The 22,803-nt window shown below is 41.9% G+C and overlaps 1 protein-coding gene across 1 annotated transcript in view; it reads left to right on the top strand.

Moving 5' to 3' along the window:
- The window catches only part of IQSEC1 (IQ motif and Sec7 domain ArfGEF 1), a 327,515-nt gene that overhangs the window by 36,416 nt on the left and 268,296 nt on the right, over positions 1-22,803 (top strand). The window contains 1 exon segment of the mRNA XM_032212302.1: positions 21,386-21,415. Within this exon segment, the coding sequence (XP_032068193.1) occupies positions 21,386-21,415 (30 nt within the window).

The following is a 22,803-nucleotide window of genomic DNA, read 5'->3' as shown; positions in this document are numbered from 1 at the left end:
ATGTCACATTGTGGTGCCATTTCCTAGGTGGCAGGGTCATGGGCGCCATTTTGAATAGGCGCAAAAAGCAGTGCCATTTTGGATTGGCATTTTTTTATCATGCTACAAGAGAAGACAGGTGAGCACTAGACCAAGACCTTTCCTTGTTCCAACTCTGCTGAGCCACCAATTAGGTCAACGAACTATGGGGGGCACTTTCTCCGGCCATGACACCTGCTACGTGGCAACCACAACGGTGACTTCTGCAACAGGGGACTCAGCCTTGCCTACTGAAACCCCTCACAGCTCTTCCCCTCAGAGAAGGCTATCTGCAGGGTCCTCGGGATCACAAGCGGGAGGCCCCAGAACCCGCACCTAAGGAGCATGCTTCAAAGGCCTCCAAAGCCACTCAACGGGTGGGAAGCCGACTTCACAAGGCCCTGGACAGGGAGTTTGAGAAGGAACAGAGGGAGGCCTCAGAGTCAGCCAGATGGGCCTCAGAGTCAGCATCATTGGAGCAGGACAGCCCTCATTCATTTGTGGAAGCTCAGGAATCTTACCTTAGTCCCCAGAGGACTGATCTATCTTCCAACAGTGAGGAGGAGATTCCTTCCCCGGCCCTATCTGATCCTCCGGAGGAACCTAGGATCGTCTCCAATATCCACCCAAGTATTGATGGGTTACAGAAGCCCCTCCCCAGGATGCCCCTGCTCGTATGTAGCCACAGGTTCCAGACTTCAGCAACCATCAGGTATCAATCCACCCCCAGATATTGCAGCCATAATTTTCCAGGCTATTAGGCAGGGAATAGAGGCTGAGCTTCAGCATAGGTCCAGCCCTGGGTCATCTGAGAGACATAAATCCAGGGATCATAAAGAGCCATGACATTCTCGAGAGGCCAGGCCATCTCAGGATCACCTTCCTTCCATTTCCCCCAGTCAGTTCTCCCTATTTGGGGAGGAAGAGAAACTCCACAGGGATTCAGACATCTGAGGACGAAGGTCTAGCCCCTGACCAACCAGCCTTTGTGGGCCTCTTTAAGCCATCTTTGTTCCATTCCCTCCTCTTTAAAGCCAACCTAGAATTTCCCAACCTAGATAGGAATCCTTGGCTGGGGTGGGGGAACAAAGTGACCCTCTATTTTCTGAACTAGCAGTGGAAAAAGAGGTGGTTCCATTCCCCAAACTATTCTTAGACATTGTCCAGCGACAGTGGGTCTCCCTGGGGTCTGGTCCCTTCCCTAACAATCAGGACAAATGTTTTTACAACATTGGTCCAGATTTAGCCAAGGCTTTTGAGATTCCCACAGTGGATGCACCTGTCACAGCCCTGCCATCAAAAACAGTGATTTCAGGCTCCCCTGAGGAAGCCCTCTGTCCTGAGGACAAGAGGTCAGACCAGACCATGATCAAATGCCACCAGGCTGCTGCCTGGGAAGTCAGGTCCTCCACAGAGTCATCTTTCTTTACCAGAGTTTCCTTGCTTTGGGTGAAGCAACTACAGGGTTCCCTTCACCGATTCCAGAGCTCATCAAGATCTCAATAAATTAAAGACAGCTATGGTGTTTTTGGTGGACGCATCCCTGAATGCAACTCGGTTTGCGTCCAAGTCTATTGCCTCGGTGGTAGCAAGCAGACATATCCTTTGGCTTAAACTGTGGCAGGTGGACTCCAGGCACAAGTGGAGACTAGCGTCTCTCCCCTTTGCAGGCAGTCAGATCTTTGGGGCTCCTTTAGAACCTCTGCTTATTGAATCTAAGGACAAATGCAGGGTTCTGCTATCTCTCTATAGATGGTCAGAGATTTGCACTTCTCCTTACTAGCAATTCTCGCCCTTTTAGTGGTCAGACGGGGGATTCAACCTCCCCCATCCACAATGCCAACTTCCCACCAAACAGGGTCAGTAGCAGGATAGAACCAGCAGAAACGCCCAGAGATTCCCAACCAAGAGATCTTTCAGAGATGGGGAGGTCATCCCTTCCGGCAGCAAAAGGAACTGCCTGGAGAACCTTCCAATTGGGTGCTGATTAGCTTTCTTTGCTGACAAATGGGAGGAGATAACCACAGACACCTGGGTAAGGGAGACCATGAAATTTGAGCTTTCCCTGGAATTTCTCTCCAGTCCTTTGAGGTGCTTCACCCAGGACAAGCGGTTTCTTATGCAACAGGCTATCCAGTATCTCTTGGAGATTCAAGCAGTCCAGCCTGTTCTGGAGGGACAACAAGGGAGGGGGTTTTACTCTCTCTTGTTCATTGTTCCCAAAACCTTGCGGGACTGGAAAGTGATTCTCGATCTGAAATGCTTGAACTGCCATACTGTCTACCAGCGGTTCAAAATGCATTTGCTCCAGACCATTGTGGAAGTGTCCAGGGGGACAATTTTCTCACATCTATGGATTTGATAGAGGCCTGGCTCCATGTGCCCTTTCACCCATTCAAAGGCAGTTTTTCTGCTTTTCTTATGTGAGGAAACATTTCCAATAGAGGGCTCTCTCCTTTTGGTCTCTTCCACCCCCAGGGTGTTTCCCAAGCTGCTAGCAGCATTGGCAGCTCACTTCTGCTCCAAACCAATCCAGTGCTATCTGGACCACATCCTTCTTCAGTCGAGATCACCAGTCCAAGCAACAAGAGACCTGAACATCACCATCCAGATCCTGTGGGATCACGGGTTCTCAATAAACCTAGAGAAAAGCCACTTACACCCAACACGTCTCCTTCATCTTGGGGCATCATTGACACCACAGAGGTCCAGCCTTTTGGGACCTAGCAGGACATGTGTGAAGCCAGAGGCAGGTTCAACTACTGCTTCTTTCCCAACTGCTCGGGAAGATGGTCCTGCTTCACAATAGTTCCCTGGGCTTGGCTGCACAGAAGATGCCTCCAGTGGTTTCTTCTTCTGCAGCAGAGGGTCGAGAGGAGCTGTTCAGTGATCACTGTGCAGGTACCAACATGGATGACCAGATCTCTGGGTTGTGGTTGTCCCCGGCCATATCCAGGTGATCCCTGTTCAAGGAACTGGACCAACTGATGTTGACAACAGATGTAAGTCTTTTTGGCTTGGGGGCTCACTCCAGATGACTCCGAGCCAGTGGTCCCAGTCAGACCTGAGCTACAAAAAATTGGCTAAAGCTTTGGGTGGTCTACCTAGTCCTCATCCACTTCTGGGATCTTGTAGCTGACAGACACATCCTGATCGTCATGGACAACATATCTGCTAAGGCCCACATCAACTGCCGGGGAGGACATGCTCCGTCCCTAATGCAGGAGGCCAAAAAGCTGGACATTTGGGTGGAGGTATACCTGCTGTTGATACAAGGGACCACATCTCCTTGGTGGTGAATGTGCAGGTGGAAGGGCTCAGCCTCTTTCAAATCGACCATGCAGAATGGCATCTGCACCAAAGCCTGTTCAGGGATCTGATCCTTGTATTTGGCCTTCCGGTCCACAACCTCTTCACCACCTCAGTCAACTGCCAAGGTATTACACAAGGTACGCAGTTCCTGGCTCGAAGGGAGCAGACACACTTTGTTGCTCATGGCCTCTGGGGCAGTTGTATGCCTTTCCCCCTCTTCCACTCATCCAGAGAGTCATCAGGAAGATGCTGTGGGAGGGTGCGGAACTCCTGCTCTTAGCACCACACTGGCCCAGCGACCTTTGTTTGCAGATTTGATGAATCTGTCAGTCACCCCTCCCTGGAGACTTCCACCTTCCAAGATCATGCTCAGCCAGGGGTTGCTGATCCACCTGGGCCTTCAGTGGCTCCATTTGACCACCTGAGCATGGACAACCTTTCCCTGGCTGTCATCAGGACCATACAGGCTTCACGATGGTCCTCAACCAACAGTATTTATGACGTCCACTGGTGCTCAAGTAAAAATGTCATTCCCACAACTCCTTCCATCCCTAGTATCCTGAAATTTCTCCAACAGGGACTGGACAGCGGATTGGCCCCTAACACCCTTAAGAGACAGGTAGCAGCCCTATCATCATTCCTGAATTGCAGGTCCTCTGTTTCTCTTGCCAATGACCCCCTGATTTGATGATTTCTAAAAGGCTCTACTAACCTCAGGTCCCTGGTCATCCATAGGTATCCAACTTGGGACTTGACCAAGGTATTGGACGCCCTTACCAGTCCTCTATTTTAGCCCTTGAGTTCCACCTGCCTATGCTATCTTTCTCTCAAGGTAGCATTCCTGGTGGCCATAACATTGGCCAGGTGGGTATCTGAACTTGCAGCCCTGTCCATGAGGCAGGACATCTGTGTATTCCATTCAGACAGGTGGTGCTAAGGCTAGACCCATCCTTTGTCCTGAAAGTGAACACTGGGTTTCATAGGGCTCAAGAACTGGTACTACCAAACTTCTGTCCTGCACCAGTTCATCATTAGAACGTAAGTGGCACATGTTAGATGTTCACAGAGCCCTTTCTATTTACATCAGGAGGCTCTGATCTAAGACACTCAGAGGCCTTGTTCATTTCCTTCCACCCAGCCACAATAGGAAACAGGGCTACTTCATTTTCCTTGGGTCATTGGATCAGGGCCTGCATTGCAAAATCATACGAAGTGCAGTTGTAACCACTGCTGCAACACAACACATTCCACCAGAAGTGCTACCTGGGTAACACAGGCCTCAATTGAAGAGATCTGTTGGGCCGCTACTTGGACCTCCCCGTTTTCATTTATTTGCCATTACAAATTAGACAAATATGCATTGGCAGAGGCCGCTTTTGGCAGGAGGGTTCTTCAACATGTGTGCACAGATCAAGGGGTCTCAGCCCAGACAATGGTCAACCCTTGAGGACAAGCCAGGCTTTGGTATGTCTCATTATTGGATGCTATCTCCACCAACTATGGAGAATGGGTGTTGGTCTTATCAGAGATGCCCGTTCTCTTGGCAGTGTAGATAGCAGCCAGCCCCACCCTGATTGGTGTCCAGCCCTAGACTAGTGAGGAGAGGCATGGGCAATTAACATGTCTGCAGTGTCACCTTCGTCAAAAGCTGGGAGGAGCTACCAGAGGAGGCATGTCATCACAGATTGTAGACTCAGTCAGATTGGATACTTGTGGAGTTAATCCATTCCTGGATGCTATTCCTGGATGCTATCTCCACCACCAAGAGAACGGGCATCTCAGGTAAGACCAATGCCCATTCTACAAACCACCTGAGGATAGGAAAAGAAGTAATGAATGGATGGTCATTAAAGAGACATTTAACTTAGAACTAAGGAAAAATTTCCTGACAGTGAGAACAAATAATCAGTGGAATGATTTACCCCTGGAAGCTTTGGACATTGGAGGGTTTTAAGAAGAGATTGGGCAACTATATTTGTGCTGATAAATAAATAAAGGGAAACTAGTATAGATCTATTTCAAGCTATTTAGCTCTCATCAGCTAGCCATACCCTTACTGGGATTCGAACCTGTGCTGTATTGCATCTTAGGCAGATGTGTTAACCACTAAGCCACAGAGTTCGACTCCTTATCAGCTGAGCCAGAGTGATAGGTATCTATTTATTTACCAGTACAAATACAACACATATGTAACAAAAAGGCAACATTAAAAATATTGGGTTTCTGTCTGGATGGTCTCTTGTGACGAGCCGATGGACAGAGAATAGAAGTAGTGAACTTCCTCCCATATTTGGGCAGACCGGGGGTTGTAACTCTAAATAGATACCTATCACCCCGGCTCAGCTGATAAGGAGTCGAACTCTGTGGCTTAGTGGTTAACACATCTGCCTAAGATGCAATACAGCACAGGTTCGAATCCCAGTAAGGGTATGGCTAGCTGATGAGAGCTAAATAGCTTGAAATAGATCTATACTAGTCTCCCTTTATTTATTTATCAGCACAAATACAACATGTGTGTGTGTGTGTGTGTGTGTGTGTGTGTGCATGTGTGTAGTATTTGTGCTGATAAATAAATAAAGGGAGACTAGTATAGATCTATTTCAAGCTATTTAGCTCTCATCAGCTAGCCATACCCTTACTGGGATTCGAATCTGGGCTGTATTGCATATTAGGCAGATGTATTAACCACTAAGCCACAGGCTCTGATCCGTTATCAGCTGAGCCAGGGAGAAAGGTATATATTTAAAGTCACAATCCCTGGTATGCCCCAATTATGGGAGGAAGCTAACTGCTTCCATTGTCTGTCCATCGGCTCGTCCCAAGAGACCATCCAGACAGAAAGCCCAACATTTTACTGTTGCCTTTTTGTTACATTTGTGTAGTATTTGTGCTGATAAATAAATAAAGGGAGACTATATATATACATACACACACACACACACACACACACACACACTATACATACATACATATATACATATAAGCTTACTGTACATATGTATATAAAATAATAGGGTTGGAAGAGACCCTTAGAGGTCTTCTAGCTCTCATTTGCTCTCTTTCTCTCACCCCCCCTCTCACACACACACATGCACACACACGCACACTGCAACTCTATAATGATTGTATATAAGGATCAAATAACGTGGTAAGGAACAATTTGTTCTTTTACCCAAACTGTTATTGACATGTTTGCTTACGTACGCTGTTGCTAGGTAAGTAATATAATCAGTAATATAAACAGATAATTTGTATCCAGAGCAATTTGTTTACCTTTTGACTTCTCAGTCCATCAAAAGATAATGACTTTCTTCCTGTTTATTCATAGTTTATTACAGCACTGATTGAGTCTTTCCTGATAAGCAATAATTTCCTGGATTTGCTATCTGTAGCTGGCCTTTACGTTTTGGAGAAAGTCATTAATAAAATGCAAAGACCATACTGGCTGTGTATCATTTAATAACTACATTTATCATGAGTTCCAAAACTGCATTTGTGGCATGCAAATTTATATTGCTGCATAGTATAAAAGGATCACATTATGGTGTATCACTAATGAAGTTGACAGAACAAATTATTCACAGAGGGTTAATTGAGAGTTTTCAGGTGGTATTCTAATATATGATTAAAAGTAAAAAGCATTTCCAACATTACCGTAAGAATAACTGCAAAGCTCACCATTTAAAAATTATATATTGGGGGTCTATTAGTTGTAGCTCCATTAGTCACACTGGTGTCAGTTCCACCTATTTTATTGCCTCAACTGGCACCTCTTCAATCACCATGTTGCATTTATAATAATGGTATGTTTTTCAATCCTTTTCTTCAAGATAATCATTTATAATGCTGCTGTTCACATCACAAAGCCTGGATCCTATACTTTGGCATCTAGAACAGTTGTGCATTTGATCATGGGACCAGGTTTCTGATAAGGGGCTGTTGTAATACAAATAGCTTTCCCATTTGGTTTAGAAATCAAGCAGCTTGCGTACTCTACGTAGATACAATGCACCTCCTATGACAAGACTCTGCTACAGTTTATAAACAGCTCTGCCATGAATCACAATTAAAACCTCTCACTGCTAGGAATATAGATTTGGCTTAGCTCCACCAGCAATCAGGACAGTGTAGACAAGAGAATTGGCCATCATCACAGTGGTTATGTAAATGAAATGAAATGAAGACTATGCAACCTTTTATTTTCTGTTTGGCAAGGATGAGTTAGCAATTGCCAAGTAAAATCCTACTCCTTCAGGAGTCCCATGTAACAATTTTGTATAGAATTTTAAAACTTCTTTTCCTCTAATATATTTTTCCCATATTGGAAATCTTCCCTATTTCTATTGATATCCCTTGAAATTACCATACAGCATTTGTCCACTCTAATGCCTTTTCAGATAACAGCTTTTTTATTACTTCTATGTTAGCCAAGCGAGCCAGTGAACTCTGTCTCTATGTTAAGCTTTATTTAATTTCCATAGAGAAAAATCCTCCAAAGAATTCTTTCTTATTTAAGACAATATATAACTTTCAATAAAAGTTGATCCTCCTTACATTTTTCTAGAATCATAAATCCAGTTTGGAAAAATCCTTGTATGCTTTTAATATATAGTGTATGATTTCACTCTACTTTTATGTTGTTATTTATCTTTTACTTTGGATATAGGAAGGTAATAAAACTAACTCTTAATATGTAAGCCAGTGATCATAACACAGACAACCTCTGTTGTGATTTAACCAAGTAGCCACATCTTACTGGCATCTGGGGTCCTTCTACAAAGAGTTAGAGCAGTTTTTAGAAAATTCTGCAATAGTGGTAGCAGTAGTGGCACTTGTACAAAAAGTTAGGTTTCTCTGCCAGCTCTTTTCCAAAGGTTGTATGTTTTGACATTTGATGACACAACTGATTTGGCCTTTGTTAATCTGACACTATTGTTCTCACCTTTGAGCCATTTAGGGTACAGCATTGAGAGAGTTATTTTGTGCTCATTTTTTTCCTAGTTGCCTCTCTGCTTCTAAATATGGTAGTTTTCTACTCATCAGTCTCACTAATCAGGAGAACTGATTATGTAGTTGCAGTATGCAATTTTATGAATTCAAATCTCTTACTTAGATTTGAAGGAAGTCCATTTCAGGTTCAGGCACTTGTGGGAAGAACTACAAGCTAAAAAAACAGGATTCTTGCCCCAAACCGTATGCTCTGGAATATTATAAATTTCCAAATTTTTATTCCATCAAAGATGCAAAAGAAAAGGAGGTTCCTTGATATTATGGTCAACTCAGTCTAACTTTAATAGAACATGCAAGCAAGACTGTGCTTATGGCTGGCAACTGGAATGACAGAGTTATAAATAATGAAATATTGAGAAAGAAAATGCAATAAAATATAGAAACAGCAATGAAAACAGAATGACTTACTAAATCCTATTATTTCTTCACTGCTAGCACAAGTCTTCACATAACAAAATTATGCCTATATTCATAGATATTTCAAGATAGAATACACAGAAACCAAAGTGATATTATTAGTACCGTGTTTCCCTGAAAATAAGACAGGGCTTATTTTCTTTTGCCCCATGAAATGTGGCCTTGAGCTTATTATAGGGGGAGGGCTTATTGTTTTGGGGTTGCCGGGCAGCTGCTCCCTTGTGAGCGGGCTCCCAAAGAGCCGGGCACAACCTCAGGAGCGAAGCAGCCATGAGGTGACCACGCTCATGATCAACCGCCCAGCAAATTCCTGGTGGCTGCAGGGAGAGCTGGGCCAGGACATGGTGAGGCTGGGAGGCATGCTTGCTGGGGGCGGAACAGCGCCATGCACTGACCTAGGGGGTATCCCTAATGTGCCAAGCCGCGGGAGCTGGGGGGCAGGCAGAGCGCCACATGCCTTGGTGCCTTAGGGATACCCCCTAGGTTAGTGAATGGCGCTCTGCCTGGCTGGAGAGGGGGTTTGCTGGGAGGCTGCTTGTGAGCATGGTCACCTCATGGCTGCTTCACCCCTGAGGCTGTGCCTGGCTCTTCGGGAGGCCGCTCACAAGAGAGCAGCCACCCGGCAACTCCCCCCTCCGACCAGGCAGAAAGTCACTCCCCAACCTAGCGGTATCCCAAAGGCAGCGCCTTTCCCCCCGGCTCCTGTGGCTTGATGCCTTTGGGATACTGCTAGGTCGGTGAGTGGTGCTCTGCTTGGCCAGGGGGGGGGGGGGTGTCCAGGGGGCTTATTTTTGGGGATGGGCTTATATTTTTGCCCACACAAAAAATGTGGTAACGTGTTAGTTTCAGGACAGGTCGTATTTTCTGGGAAACACGGTAGTGGGAAAAGGTAAAAGAGCCCAATTATAGCCGTATATGTGTGACTCAAAGTACAATCAGTAGAGTCAGATGAACAAATGTCAAATCACTTTGCCAGCAATTTTGTTTTCAATATTTTAATGTATATTTCAATATATTTTGTTTTCAAATAACAAAATATAACCTTCTCAAAATTGCTGGCAAAGAAGCCTAACGTTTTGTAGATGGACCCCAGGGGCCAGCAGGATATAGCTGCTTGACTAAATCAGAACATATCATGAACAAGTTAAAGTAGAAGAAGAAAGCCAATCAATATCCACATTATGATCTTGAGCATATACCAGTATTTTCAAGGATAGCATAAGGAATTGCTTTCAAGTCTTGAACTTCATTGACCAGGAAGCAGAAGAACTGTGGAATGAAATTAAAGTAGTTGTCAAAGATAAATGTGAAAAGAGACTGCCAAGACCAAGGAGCAGGAAAACAAATAAACTGGATGTCACAACAATTGAGAACAATCTTGAAAATTGCCAAGAAGAGAAGACAAGCCAAAGTCAAGAAAAACAAAGATTCCAGGAAGCAACCTAAAAAAAACTTTCTAAGATTTGGTAGAAGAGAGAAGAAACAGTATTACAATGGCATTGAAGTAGACACAAAAAACCAATGAAATTCTTCCAAAGAAGCTTTCTAAGCTCAAAAAGAGTGGTTGAAAGTTTCACAGTGAGAGAACCAAATTTACACTAAGGAGGAATTTCCTAACAGTGAGAGCAATTAAGCAATGGAACAACCTGCCTCTTGAATTTGTGTGAGTGTGTGGGGCGAACTGTTATTTGTCCAGAGTGGTGTGAGGATTCTTGTACTGGGATTATATATGAATATAGAATATACTAAATATAATGAAATTTTGTATACCATGTTTTCCTGAGAATATGACCTACCCCCAAAACAACCCCTAACCTAATTTTCATGTCTGTGCCTAATATAAGCCGTCCCCCAAAAATAAGCCCTAGTTAAGCCCTGCCCATCATCTGGTTGTACGAGGTGGGATGAGGCACATGTGAAAAAATCAAGCTAGTGCGGGAGTGGGGGGATGGAAGTGCCCCATGTGCCCTGCACCCACTTCCCTTAGGACCACTGCAACCAGGCCTCCCATGCCCAACATCTGTCATGCCACTTCCCATCTTCCGTGGTCACTTGCAGACACCATGTGGCACATTGTGCCGATGCTACCAGCCATGCATGCAATGGCACATAACACTACACAATCTCCTGCTGCAAGCAGTGGCACTGACATGACAAGCCATGTGGCGTCTGGTCACGTGCAGCTGCAGAAGTCAGTCAGTCAGTGGTGCAATAGGTGGCAGGGTGTGGGAGGCCTGGTTACAGTAGTCATAAGGTGAGCGGGTAAAATATCTCCTAAAAATAAGACCTGAAGCTTATTTTGGAACCCAAAAGACAATACGACTGGGTCTTATTTTCAGAGAATCGTGTTAGTAGAGATGTCAAAATACAAGATTACTCAGAAGATATTCCCTATTTACTACTAGGATATCAGAAAGATAAAAGAGAAAGACCGAATACCAGCAGCTGGCTGAATAGATTCAATTACATAGATGATGAGTGTCCAACTGGAAGACCAAAGTACTAGACTGTATAGAGATCATCCTGAAGAAAAACTATTTGTGTAATCATTAAGAGTTGACACTGACTGGAGGGCACATAATTAGTCAATAGCTGCATTTACACACACACACACACACACACACACACACACACACACACACACACACTATTATCCGACTCTCAGAAAAAGGCAGGTAGTAATGCTATCATTAAAAGAAGAAACTATGGCTGAATTAGTGCAACTTCAGCAATTTGGATGCTTGTTTAGAGTTTGACAGCTAAAGCTGCTAGAATGAAATCTTAAATTATAGCCATTTATCTGTTTTGAAAATATGGATTTGAAAGCTTCACGTTGCCAAAGCTTCAACTACTTCAATATTTTTCTGTATAATATATATAATCTATAAATTCTTTATAGCATTGAACATATCTATTGATACCGCTCTCATATAGAATAATGTTGAAGGAATAAACAATGTAAGTATGAAAGCAAGGACACAAATGTCTGTGCCACATTATAGAATTTAGTTTTATGAGAACAGGTTGAAGGAGGTAAGTCTAGCAAAAAAGAATTCATGCTATATATAGTATATTTATACTGCGCCATATTTTTGCCAATTATTATCATTTTAGCTGAATAAACTGCATATCATGTTGCAATTGAAATAATAATAGGCATGAAGGAATGCAGCACAGTTTACAGTATAGCTGGAAGAGTGTTGAGATGTGCAAAATCTGGAACAAAGGTAAAAAATACTCTATGGTGTGGAATGATTGCTTGTCAAAAATGCAGGTGCATAAGCATGCGCTTCCATCAACTTTGTTACATGGAAAATGTCAAGGAAGTCAAAGACCTAGTTGTAGTAAGATGGACTTGAAGAGATCATCAAAATGCATAAGTAATTTCAAAGACAAAAAATAGGTATCATGGAAATAAAGATGATATGAAAGTAAGGAAAGCTAGACTGGAACCATTCCACTCTTCCCATTCTGAATGAGCAATCGTGCAAAACTGGGAAAAAATACATATTTGTAAATCAAAGAAATTAAAGGCATGAGATAATAATTTTTCACTTAAATAATTCACTATATCTCTTCAAACTATTATATCCACGTAAACCATCCTTCCTAGTACCACATCTATTCACCACTTCATGTACTGCCCTTTAAATATTTAAAACAAAATGAGGTCTTTTTTTACATATTCAAATACCTTATCTATTTCTGCCCTGATCCCAAGATCATCATAATCACCACATTAATAGTTACTTTAATGTATATATTGAAAAGTGTGTGTAGTATATGTAGTCCTTGAATTATGACCATAGTGGGGACTGGAACAATTTTATGGCCTTTTTGCCGTTAAGCGAATTGAAAGAGTCATTAAGTGAATCCTGTGACCATTAAACAAATCACGCTTCCCTTACTGACTTTGCTTGATGGAAGCTGGCTGGGAAGGTCCCAAAAGACAATTAAAAGGATGTTGCAATTATTGTAAATACTTGATGGTTGCCAAGAGCCCAAATGTTGATCACACAATCATGGGGATTCTGCAATGGATATAAGTGCAATGACTGATCATAAATCACTTTTTTCAACACAGTCATACTTTCAGCAGTCACTAAATAAATAGTTGTAAGTTGAGGACTTCCTGTAATATAATACAATAATTCTTCTAATAGATATTGAGAGGAGATTCAATGGACAGCAATATCCAATATGCTGGTAATTCTTTGTGGTTTCAAATGTGGATGAGACATCTTTAGTGGTACCCAGTGATGGGTTCCTACCGGTTCGAACCAGTAGTATTTTTTGCATGCACCAAACCAGCAGTAATGCTGGCAGCAACCCACCGCTGGTGGCACCCTGCCCTTAATTAGTACTAGCATATGAAAAAAAATATGCCTGCTTTAAAATGTTTGATATCAATCATTTTGCTGTATTGCACCAACTGAACTTAGCCCTAGTTTACCTAGTGGATTCATGGTTAGAGGTGAATTAGAAACTTTCTGTTTCTTAGCTTAGTCTCCTAAATTACTATTGATGCCTTTATTTATCAGCAAATGAATAGTTTACAGTCATTTGAGCTACAAGATTACTTCTGGAGTTTTGTTAGATTTGCAAAATAAATAAGGGCATTCTTTGAAGATATGTGTGTATAAATTCAGTAAACAAGACTTTTGCCCTGGAGTATCTTTTTCAACTCTCTAACCAGATGTGCTGACATGACATTATAAAATTATAAAATATGTTTGTCACATACATACATGTGAGACTGATGGATCTAATAGGAAATACGTATTTGCATTTTTAAATGTCTTTACTTATTCTGTATAATGAAATATTCTAGTTTTAGAATATTTGTTTAGTTAGAATTAATTTTTAATTGCTGTTTTCTGTGTGGCAATTCTTTTTGCAAAATAAACTATTGTTTGCAGAAGCCTAAAAATTCCAAGACATTTGGAGAATAAATTGTAAAATATTGTTTAATATTCATCTCTGTATCCATTGTCCATGGATTATCAATGCATTATGTCATCGTGTCTGTGGAAGGATAAATTACCCTGAAACAAGAGATTGTTCTGTGCAAAAGTCAAGATCAAAGGTTTTTCTCTCTCTCTGCCTCTGCTGATCTGAATGCCAGGTGTGCAGTTTAGAAAGATAGGCAGTTACAAAGGAAAAAGGGAGAAAAAGTCTAATCTCATTAGAATCACCTGCAAGCTGCCATATAGGCTTTGGAGGAATAAAATATAAAAAGAAACCTGCCCCAGTCTGATTCCTTAGGGAAGTAAAACTCTCGACTCCATTTGGTTGAAGTGAAATGGCATTTTACTAAGAGATGCCGATTTCAGTAGAGTCAAGTGGAATCTAAAATTCCCTCATGCTAATACAAAGCTAAGACCCCTGTTTTCCCCTAGCCCTCCTGTTGTGGCCCAGCAGGATCCAGTTGAGCTGCTGATGGACTCGGATAGCGAGGAACCATATGAGTCCACCAGGGAAGATGTGGAGGACCCTGGGCAGGGTTCAGACTCAGTGCAGGGACCAGAGAGGCTGGTTGGCCACCAGGAGGTTTAAGAGTTTAAGAGTTTAAGAGTTTATTGGGATTTATAGGCCGCCCTTTTCCCTGAGGGGACTCAGGGCGGCTTACAACCACAAGGGAAGGGGGTGCAGCGTAAAAAAAAAAACAAAACAGAATGTGAACAAAGAAAAAATAGTAAAAACACAACTTTCGTTCAGCAATCAAACACTCGGGCGGGCAAATTAGGAACCTATCCCCAGGCCTGCTGGGAGAGCCAGATCTTGAGGGCTGCGCGGAAGGTCTGGATGGTGGTGAGGGTACGGATCTCAACGGGGAGGTCGTTCCACAGGGTCGGAGCTGCCACAGAAAAGGCTCTCCTCCGTGTGGTCGCCAGTCGGCATTGACTGGCAGATGGGATTCGGAGGAGGCCCAGTCTGTGCGATCTAATTGGTCGATTTAGGGAGGTAATCGGCAGAAGGCGGTCTCTCAAGTACCCAGATCCACTACCATGGAGTGCTTTAAAGGTGGTCATCAGTACCCTGAAGCGCACCCGGAGACCAACAGGTAGCCAGTGCAGCTCGCGGAGGATGGGTGTAACGTGGGCGAACCGCGGTGCGCCCACTATCACTCGCGCGGCTGCATTCTGGACTAGCTGTAGCCGCCGGATGCACTTCAAGGGCAACCCCATGTAGAGCCCATTGCAGTATTCCAGCCTAGAGATCACAAGGGCTCGAGTGACTGTTGTGAGAGCCTCCCGGTCTAGGTAGGGCCGCAACTGGCGGACCAGGCGAACCTGGGCGAATGCCCCCTGGTCACAGCTGACAGCTGGTGGTCAAAAGTCAGCTGTGGATCCAGGAGGACTCCTAAGTTGCGGACCCTATCTGAGGGGTATAAAATTTGACCCCCCAGCCTAAGCGTTGGTACATTGGCCAAATTATTGGGAGGGAAGCACAACAGCCACTCGGTCTTGTCCGGGTTGAGTACCAGTTTGTTAGCGCTCATCCAGTTCTTAACGGCCTCTAGACCCTGGCTCATCACGTCCACCGCTTCATTGAGTTGGCACGGGGCGGACAGATACAGCTGCGTATCGTCCGCGTATTGGTGGTATTTTATCCCGTGCCTCCGAATGATCTCGCCCAGCGGTTTCATGTATATGTTAAATAGTAGGGGGGATAAGACCGAGCCCTGCGGCACCCCACATGTTAGGGGCCTCAGGGACGATCTCTGCCCCCCGACCAACACCGACTGCGACCTGTCCGAGAGGTAGATGGTATCGAAAGCCGCTGAGGTAGATGGTATCGAAAGCCGCTGAGAGGTCAAGGAGAACCAGGATGGATGCATAGCCTCCATCTCTGGCCCTCCAGAGATCATCGGTCAATGCGACCAAAGCGGTTTCTGTGCTGTAACCAGGTCTGAAGCCGGACTGGAAGGGGTCAAGATAACTAGCTTCCTCCAAGGCCCGTTGAAGCTGGAAGGCCACCACCTTCTCAACAACCTTCCCGATAAAGGGGAGGTTGGAGACAGGACGGAAGTTGTTTAAAATGGCTGGATCCAAGGATGGTTTCTTCAGGAGGGGTCTCACCACCGCCGTTTTAAGTACGGCGGGGAAGTGCCCCTCCCGAAGGGAGGCGGTCACAACCGCCTGGATCCAGCCATGTGTCACCTCCCTGCTGTTGGCAACCAGCCAGGAGGGACACGGGTCCAGAATACAAGTGGAGGCACTTACAGCTCGAATGGCCTTGTCCACATCCCCAGAGGCAACATCCTGGAACTCAACCCAGAGATGGTTTGCCAAGTGGTCCTCCTGTGTCTCGGCTGGATCTACTGCGGTGGAGTCCAAGTCCGACCGAAACCGAGCTACTTTGTCCGCCAGGAATTGAGCATAGTCCTCAGCCCTACCCTGCAAGGGGTCTCCCGCATCCCTCCTATTAAGGAGGGAGCGGGTTATCCTAAACAGGGCGGCTGGGCGTGACTCGGCGGACGCAACCAAGGCAGAGATGTATGATCTTTTAGCAGTTCTTAATGCTCGGACATAGTCCTTGGTGCAGGTAGTTAAAAGTGCTCGGTTCGCCTCGGACTTATCGGACCTCCACAGGTGCTCTAGGCATCTCCTCCGGCGTTTCTTCTCCCGGAGCTCCTCGGTAAACCAAGGAGGCCTCCGGGATCCACTGACCCGGAGGGGCCGTAGTGGCGCAATCCGATCAAGAGACTCCGACGCTGCCGAATACCAGGCGGCAGCCAGAGTCTCCGCCGAACTGTGGGCGAGAGTATCAGGAATGACCCCAAGCTCCGTCTGGAACCTCAACGGGTCCATAAGTCGCCTGGGGCGGAACCACCTGGTCGGTTCCTCCTCCCTACGGTGGGGGTTTGGCCTCCGGAAGTCAAGGAGGTGCCTGAGGCATGGAGCAGTGGGGAGGACTCAAGGCAGTTTGTTCCTGATGCCAGACACAGAAGGGCGTAGAAACGGAAGCAGCAGCTGCGGAGGCAAACTCAGAGACGATAATTAAGCCCAGGTGGTTGTGGCTTGGCCCCTCCCAAGAGAGTATATAAGTAAAGAAGTGGGGAGGAGTCATTTACAAGACACAACCATTTGGAATACTCTGTCTCATGTATCTATGCCTGTTGGATTTTCAACTAGTCTTGCATGTGAGTCGTGTCTGGGTCTTCAGCCAAAGCAGTTGATAAAGCCATGATTAAAGAGTGGCAAACAGCCAAGCCTGTGTCTGGGTGATTTGCAGGTTCGATGGGTGGAGGTCAGAACACCTCCCCATTATGGACAATCCATGCAAAGCCAATCTAGTACTGACAATATGTTATGAGAAACTCTGAGGTGTTTGGGCAAAGTCCACATTTGGGGCAAACAGCCTTAGATTCCAGAATTCCAGGGCACCAATACAAACTGGATTCGAAAATGCTCTGTCCTCCTTCAATGGTCAATTCCCCCTCCCAATTTCCCATAATAAAGGTATACAACTTTATTGCCCATTTGTTCCCCCTGTCCCTCCCCCAACTGATGACAGAATGCCGGCAAGATGCCAAGTCAAAGCTGGTGGATCTGACAAACTTGTTTTAGAAAGATCATGTTGGAGTAAGAGGCAACTGGACAGAATGTGGACGAGAGAAAGCAGTGGGTAAGAGTGTCAGGAACCAGGTGATCCATGGTGAAAGACGGAAAAGAAAATGGGAAAAGCTTGTAGTAGTTGAAGACCAAGATCCCTCTTTGGAGGGATCTCCAAGGAGTTGGAAGAAACGAGAAGTGTCAAAACAAAAACTAGGTGGTAGAAAATTGGACAGGAGTGGATTAAGGAATGTATAGAAGTAGCTTCTATGGCAATTAAAAAATAATTGTTATGTAATCATTGTATCGCTGATATGTTTTTATAAAAGAAAAACCAGTAACCATGTAATCATTGTATCGCTGATATGTTTTTATAAAAGAAAAACCAGTAAGTTCCACTTGCCATGTGGTTCTATGACAACTAGATTGTAGCAAATTGTCAACATAGGCCAGAAAATAAAATTGATGCCATTTCTGGAAATGGGGAAAAGTCATTTCTATAGAAAGGAAAAAGTTTGCATAATCATGGTGAATTGTTTCTTAACGCAAGCCATTTGTGGTCATTCTGTCCCAGCTTATTAAGCGCCTGGAGATACAGTCCCACTCCAAATGTTTCTCAGAAGTGTATTTCAAGTATTGATTTTTAGAAATGTTCTAAAGTATAAAGGGAGAATAGGAGGTTGATTGCCATGAATTTTATGAGTTTAGAATGGGAGTTTTTAAAATTATTTTAATCATAACTCAGCTCTAATGTGAGAGAATAGCCAAAGGTAGATTTCACTGTTTTATCCTATAATGAAAATTCTAGATAAAGCAGTGATAGGTTTTTGGGCTAAATGGCCCTGGTGTAGTGATTGGTTAGTTGATTTTGTCCTGACATTTATCTAGCAGTTGTGGCTGACATCTTTGGTGGTAGAGTAAATTGCTTTGTGGTGTATCTGTCAGCTGCTTATAGGTAGCACAGTTGCAAATGAAACCTTAGGATAAAAGTAAATGAGATCATTGCTGAAAAGCTCATCTCTGCTTCATTGATACCAGTTATGAAAGCCTACCCTGGAATTCTAAATAGCTTGCTTGGAACTTGACATTTCAAACATTGTTTGATTTTTATAAAGTGTGCATGGGTTGGTTAGCCACCATTTTATTTGCTTGAGTTATAAATTCAGTAATGTAACAATGAAACTTGTCATTCTATTCCATATGAATTGTATGTGTTTGGATAGATAAATACTGTGTCAGAGAGAAAGAGTTTCCCCATAAGTTATTTTAGAAGTTCCATTTTAATCCGGCACTAAGGTACTTCTAGGAATAAAGTTTAAAAATAGAATAAACTTCTCTTCCCTTTTTCTTAATCATTTTTCTTTCTCCCTTCAACATCCACTAATCTCTTCTTATCCTAAAACATTTTCCATTACATCTCTGCCTTATCTCACTCCCAGGACATTAATTACCAGTTTGCACTTCTCATGAAGCTTCAGAGACAGGTACTGATTAATTCGTCTATGATATTGTGTTTCTTTTAATAATGTCATTGTTCCACATGTGCAACTCTTGGTATAAGAGAGGAAGGTATTGGTCAAAGTCAGCAATTTAGTGTGTTTCCATTTATCCTTCAATGCTGATTCCAATTAACATTGAATTGATGTTAAATATCAAATATTCGGGTCTCCTTGGGATCACAGCAATGCAAGTTTCTAGCATGCTATCCCAGTATAACAGAATTTAGAACTGAATTTGGGGAAGTACTGTATGAAAGGAAGGAACAAGCTATTAAGAAGTGGCTTGGAGAAGAGATTGCACAGTCCACAAGTTGAAGCAAGCATGACAGAGAAACACAAAGAAATCAAGCCTTGATTTTGTTTCGTGTGAGATTTGATAGACAGAAACTTGGACAATAATAGAACTTCAAAGTTCTATTATTATACTGAAGAATAATGAAGTAGCATTCCTTCACTGTTTATTTATTAAACTGGACACCTTAACAGAACTACAGAGTTGGAAGGAACATTGGAAGTCTTCAGGTCTAACCCCTGTTTAGGTCCTATATCATTTCAGACAAATCATTGTTCAATTACTTCTTAAAAGCTTCCAGTGTTGGAGCATTCACAATTTTTGGAGACAAATTGTTCCACTGATTAATTGTTGTAACTATCAGGAAATTTCTTCTTAGTTCTATGTTTCCTTGATTAGTTCCATCCATTGCTTCTTGTTCTGCCTTCAGGTGTTTTGGACAATAGGTTGATTTCCTCTTCTTTGTGATAACTGCTTAGCTATTGGAACACCACTATCAGGAAACCCCAGTCCTTTTCATTAAACTAGACATACCCAATTCCAGCAACCATTCATTCAACCGTTCTTTATATGCTTTAGCCTTCAGTCACCTAATCATCGTTGTTGCTCTTATTACTTGAAACTCTCACCCTCTTCTTTTCAGTCTATAAGATTCTTCTTCTTGTTACTCCTGATTAGTTCCCATTTGGACTTTCCAAAATATACAACTACCATTTTGGCCCTCTCAGATGGTGACTACTCTCTGATGGTGAAGTCAAGCTGTTCCCATACAGGAACAGCTGTATAGGAACTCTACTGCTAGTTCCAGGAAGACCAAAAAAGATTTTGTTCATTTAATTATATTGCTTCAGTAGTAAAATTAGAAAGTTGCATTTTTCTAGGTAAAATGTAATTTTCTAGGTAAAATGTTGGATAGTATACATTTTAATAAAATCCAAATAAAACTTGGACCCTAAACTCATTAAGTGAAATATACAAGGCAGCTGACTCCAAAGTACAAGCAGGGTGTGGTATTTTAAAACAAGATCACATGGATGTTGATTATCAAGCTTATGTATCTTTGTTATTAGGTCTCTAGAACAATGAAAAACAAAATGTAGATAGATCATTACATTGACATCAAAATAATTTTAAATGGGGAAAATGATTTGTTAACTTATATTTTATTAAGTCACATTTTCTTTAAAATATGCAGAAAAAAATTATAATTTGGTTCTGGTTTACATGAACTAGATTACTTTTTAATTTGTTTAAATTTCCTGGCTGTTTAAATTAGATAATAAATAAATAGAAAAAGTATGATTCAAATTATACTTCTATATAATAGTTGCATTATTTTGGAAAGAGTGAGACTTGGTGAGTTGAACATAAGCCTTTAAGGTTTTGCCAGAAATGATGAAAGTGAAATAGGAGAAGAGTTCAGAAAACAGACGTTGCTTACATAGCAGACTGTAATCTGCTTGAATTGGTATCAGCAGGACCATGGACAGCTATGAGTACCGGCAATTCGCTTCAGTGCTTGGAACTCAATTAAATCCTGCTGCTTGCTTAGCCTATGCAACAAAATGCTTGAAAGACATTAAATTATATCAAAAGATTTCTTAGGGTGAATGGTATTTATATACTGTATGAAACATTATTAACATAAAAGGGAAAAGTACACTAAAGTACAATACTTTCTAAAGTATTGCTTTGTGTATATTCATTTTTATACTTCTTGTATGTAGTCTGCTATCCATGAAGGAAATAGTAATAATTAATTACATTCATTGACTCTCAATGTTTAATGAGCTTTTAAGAAACAGTGTCATTTTTAAGAAGTGAAGACTCAATAGACTATACATGTATCCTTTTTTGTAGTATACACCATTCATACTAAAAACTGGAAAAAGATATATAGCTATTTATATATTCTATCTGGAATTATGCTTTTACTTACTGAATTGGACAGCAGTATACGGTATTTAACACTCTGATGCTAAAGGAGTCTTGTTGAATATATATAGTTAAAACAAACAAAATGAACAGAATACATTTAGATGTATTACTTCAATTGTACTCATCCCAATTTTAATTGTAATATTTGTTTTTAAAATGCATATATTTAAAGCTTATCACAATAAGCATCTATTTTAATTGTTCACTCTTACTACTGCAACTTTACTACTGTAAAAACAGGGATCTTTTGAGTGAAATATCGTTGTTGTAAATTAGCATGTAGATATGAATCTGCTGCAAATTTTTAATAAGTATTAAATTATGTTGTTGTTTTTTTGCAGGTCTGAAAGTGAAAATTCAAGAAGCATCAGGTATGATTTTCAGATTTCTTTCCTTTTTGGCTAAGATCAAGTGTTAGGGTTCTTCTGATATTGAACAATTGTGACAGTTACTTATTCTACTTAAGTTTTTCTTTCTTTTTTTCTTTCTTTTCAGTAGAGAACATATATAAAAGATTTGTATCTTTAAGCAAAGTTGAGATTAGAAACATATGTTGGAAAAGTGTTATTTTATTCTTTATTATTCGTTTATGCAATGTTTGAGGATACCACAGTCTTTTAAATATATTTCTGCATATTCATGATACAAATGCTTGAAGATTTGATTTCTCATCAAAAATTGGAGTGGATGCTTCTTTCATAAGTGAGAATAAAATTTATATTTTTAATATAACTTATCAGAAGCTAAATGTTCAGCACTTTATGAGTCACTTTTTCAGTTTAGTAATTAGAAGATGACCCATCATTATTTTTGAATTATTTCTCCTTTAAGAGTCTTTTTGGTTTCTCTTGTGTATTATAAAAATTTCCTATTAGAATTTTCTAGAACGTTTAACAATATGCCTTGAGGTAGGTGCGGCCTAACTTTATTTTATTATTATTTTGGAGACTTTCTACATTCTCTGGAAAAAATGAGAAAACTCTGGTTTTGGAACATTCTTAGCTCCAAAATATAGTTCAGATTTTATTGACTGTTCTTTGAACCTATTAAAGGATTTAATTTTGTTTCCAGTGCTTTTCAATATGGACTTGGAGTTGGTTTTAACAGGTAATAATTCTTGAGTGTGTTCAGAAAGTAATGAGTGTGAAGGTAAATAATAAAAAGCAATTGAATCCAAAAATGCCAGAATTGCTTATTGTAAGGCATTATAATTGCAGAAAGGTGGTATGTCTCCCTGTTTCTAATGTGATTCCAGGAAAAAGCAAGAATTGTGTTTGGTGTACTTCTAGATGACTGAGGTTTTACAAATTTAGGCAATCACTAGGAACACCTTATATTCACTTTGCTTTACTCTTCTTTCCTAGAAAAAAAGATGTGTCATACACTTGCTTGGACTTCAAGATCTGACTATTGCAGTTCTTTCTACATTGAGCATTGTATTTACTTCAGAAACCTATTAGCTGATATGGTGATTTGTAGAAGAACTCAGAAATAATAGTATCACATCTAAAGGCATTGAATTGCATTGATTACTACTTTGTTTCTTGGTGAAATGCCAGGGATTTGTGTGTGTGTTCATTTTGTTTTCTGTGTGTCATTGCTTCATTTTCTTGACAGAAATTTCAAAAGTGGTTTGCCATTGTCTTCTTCTTAGGGCTGAGAGAAAGTAACTGACCCAAACTCACACAGCTGTGTTATAGTGTAAAAGTCAGAGTCTTCCAGTGTCTAACCTGATACCTTAACCCCTATTCTAAACTGT

Source organism: Thamnophis elegans, chromosome 2, assembly GCF_009769535.1.
Source record: "Thamnophis elegans isolate rThaEle1 chromosome 2, rThaEle1.pri, whole genome shotgun sequence".
Taxonomy (NCBI): Eukaryota; Metazoa; Chordata; class Lepidosauria; order Squamata; family Colubridae; genus Thamnophis; species Thamnophis elegans.
This window is presented reverse-complemented; position numbering and strand designations above follow the sequence as displayed.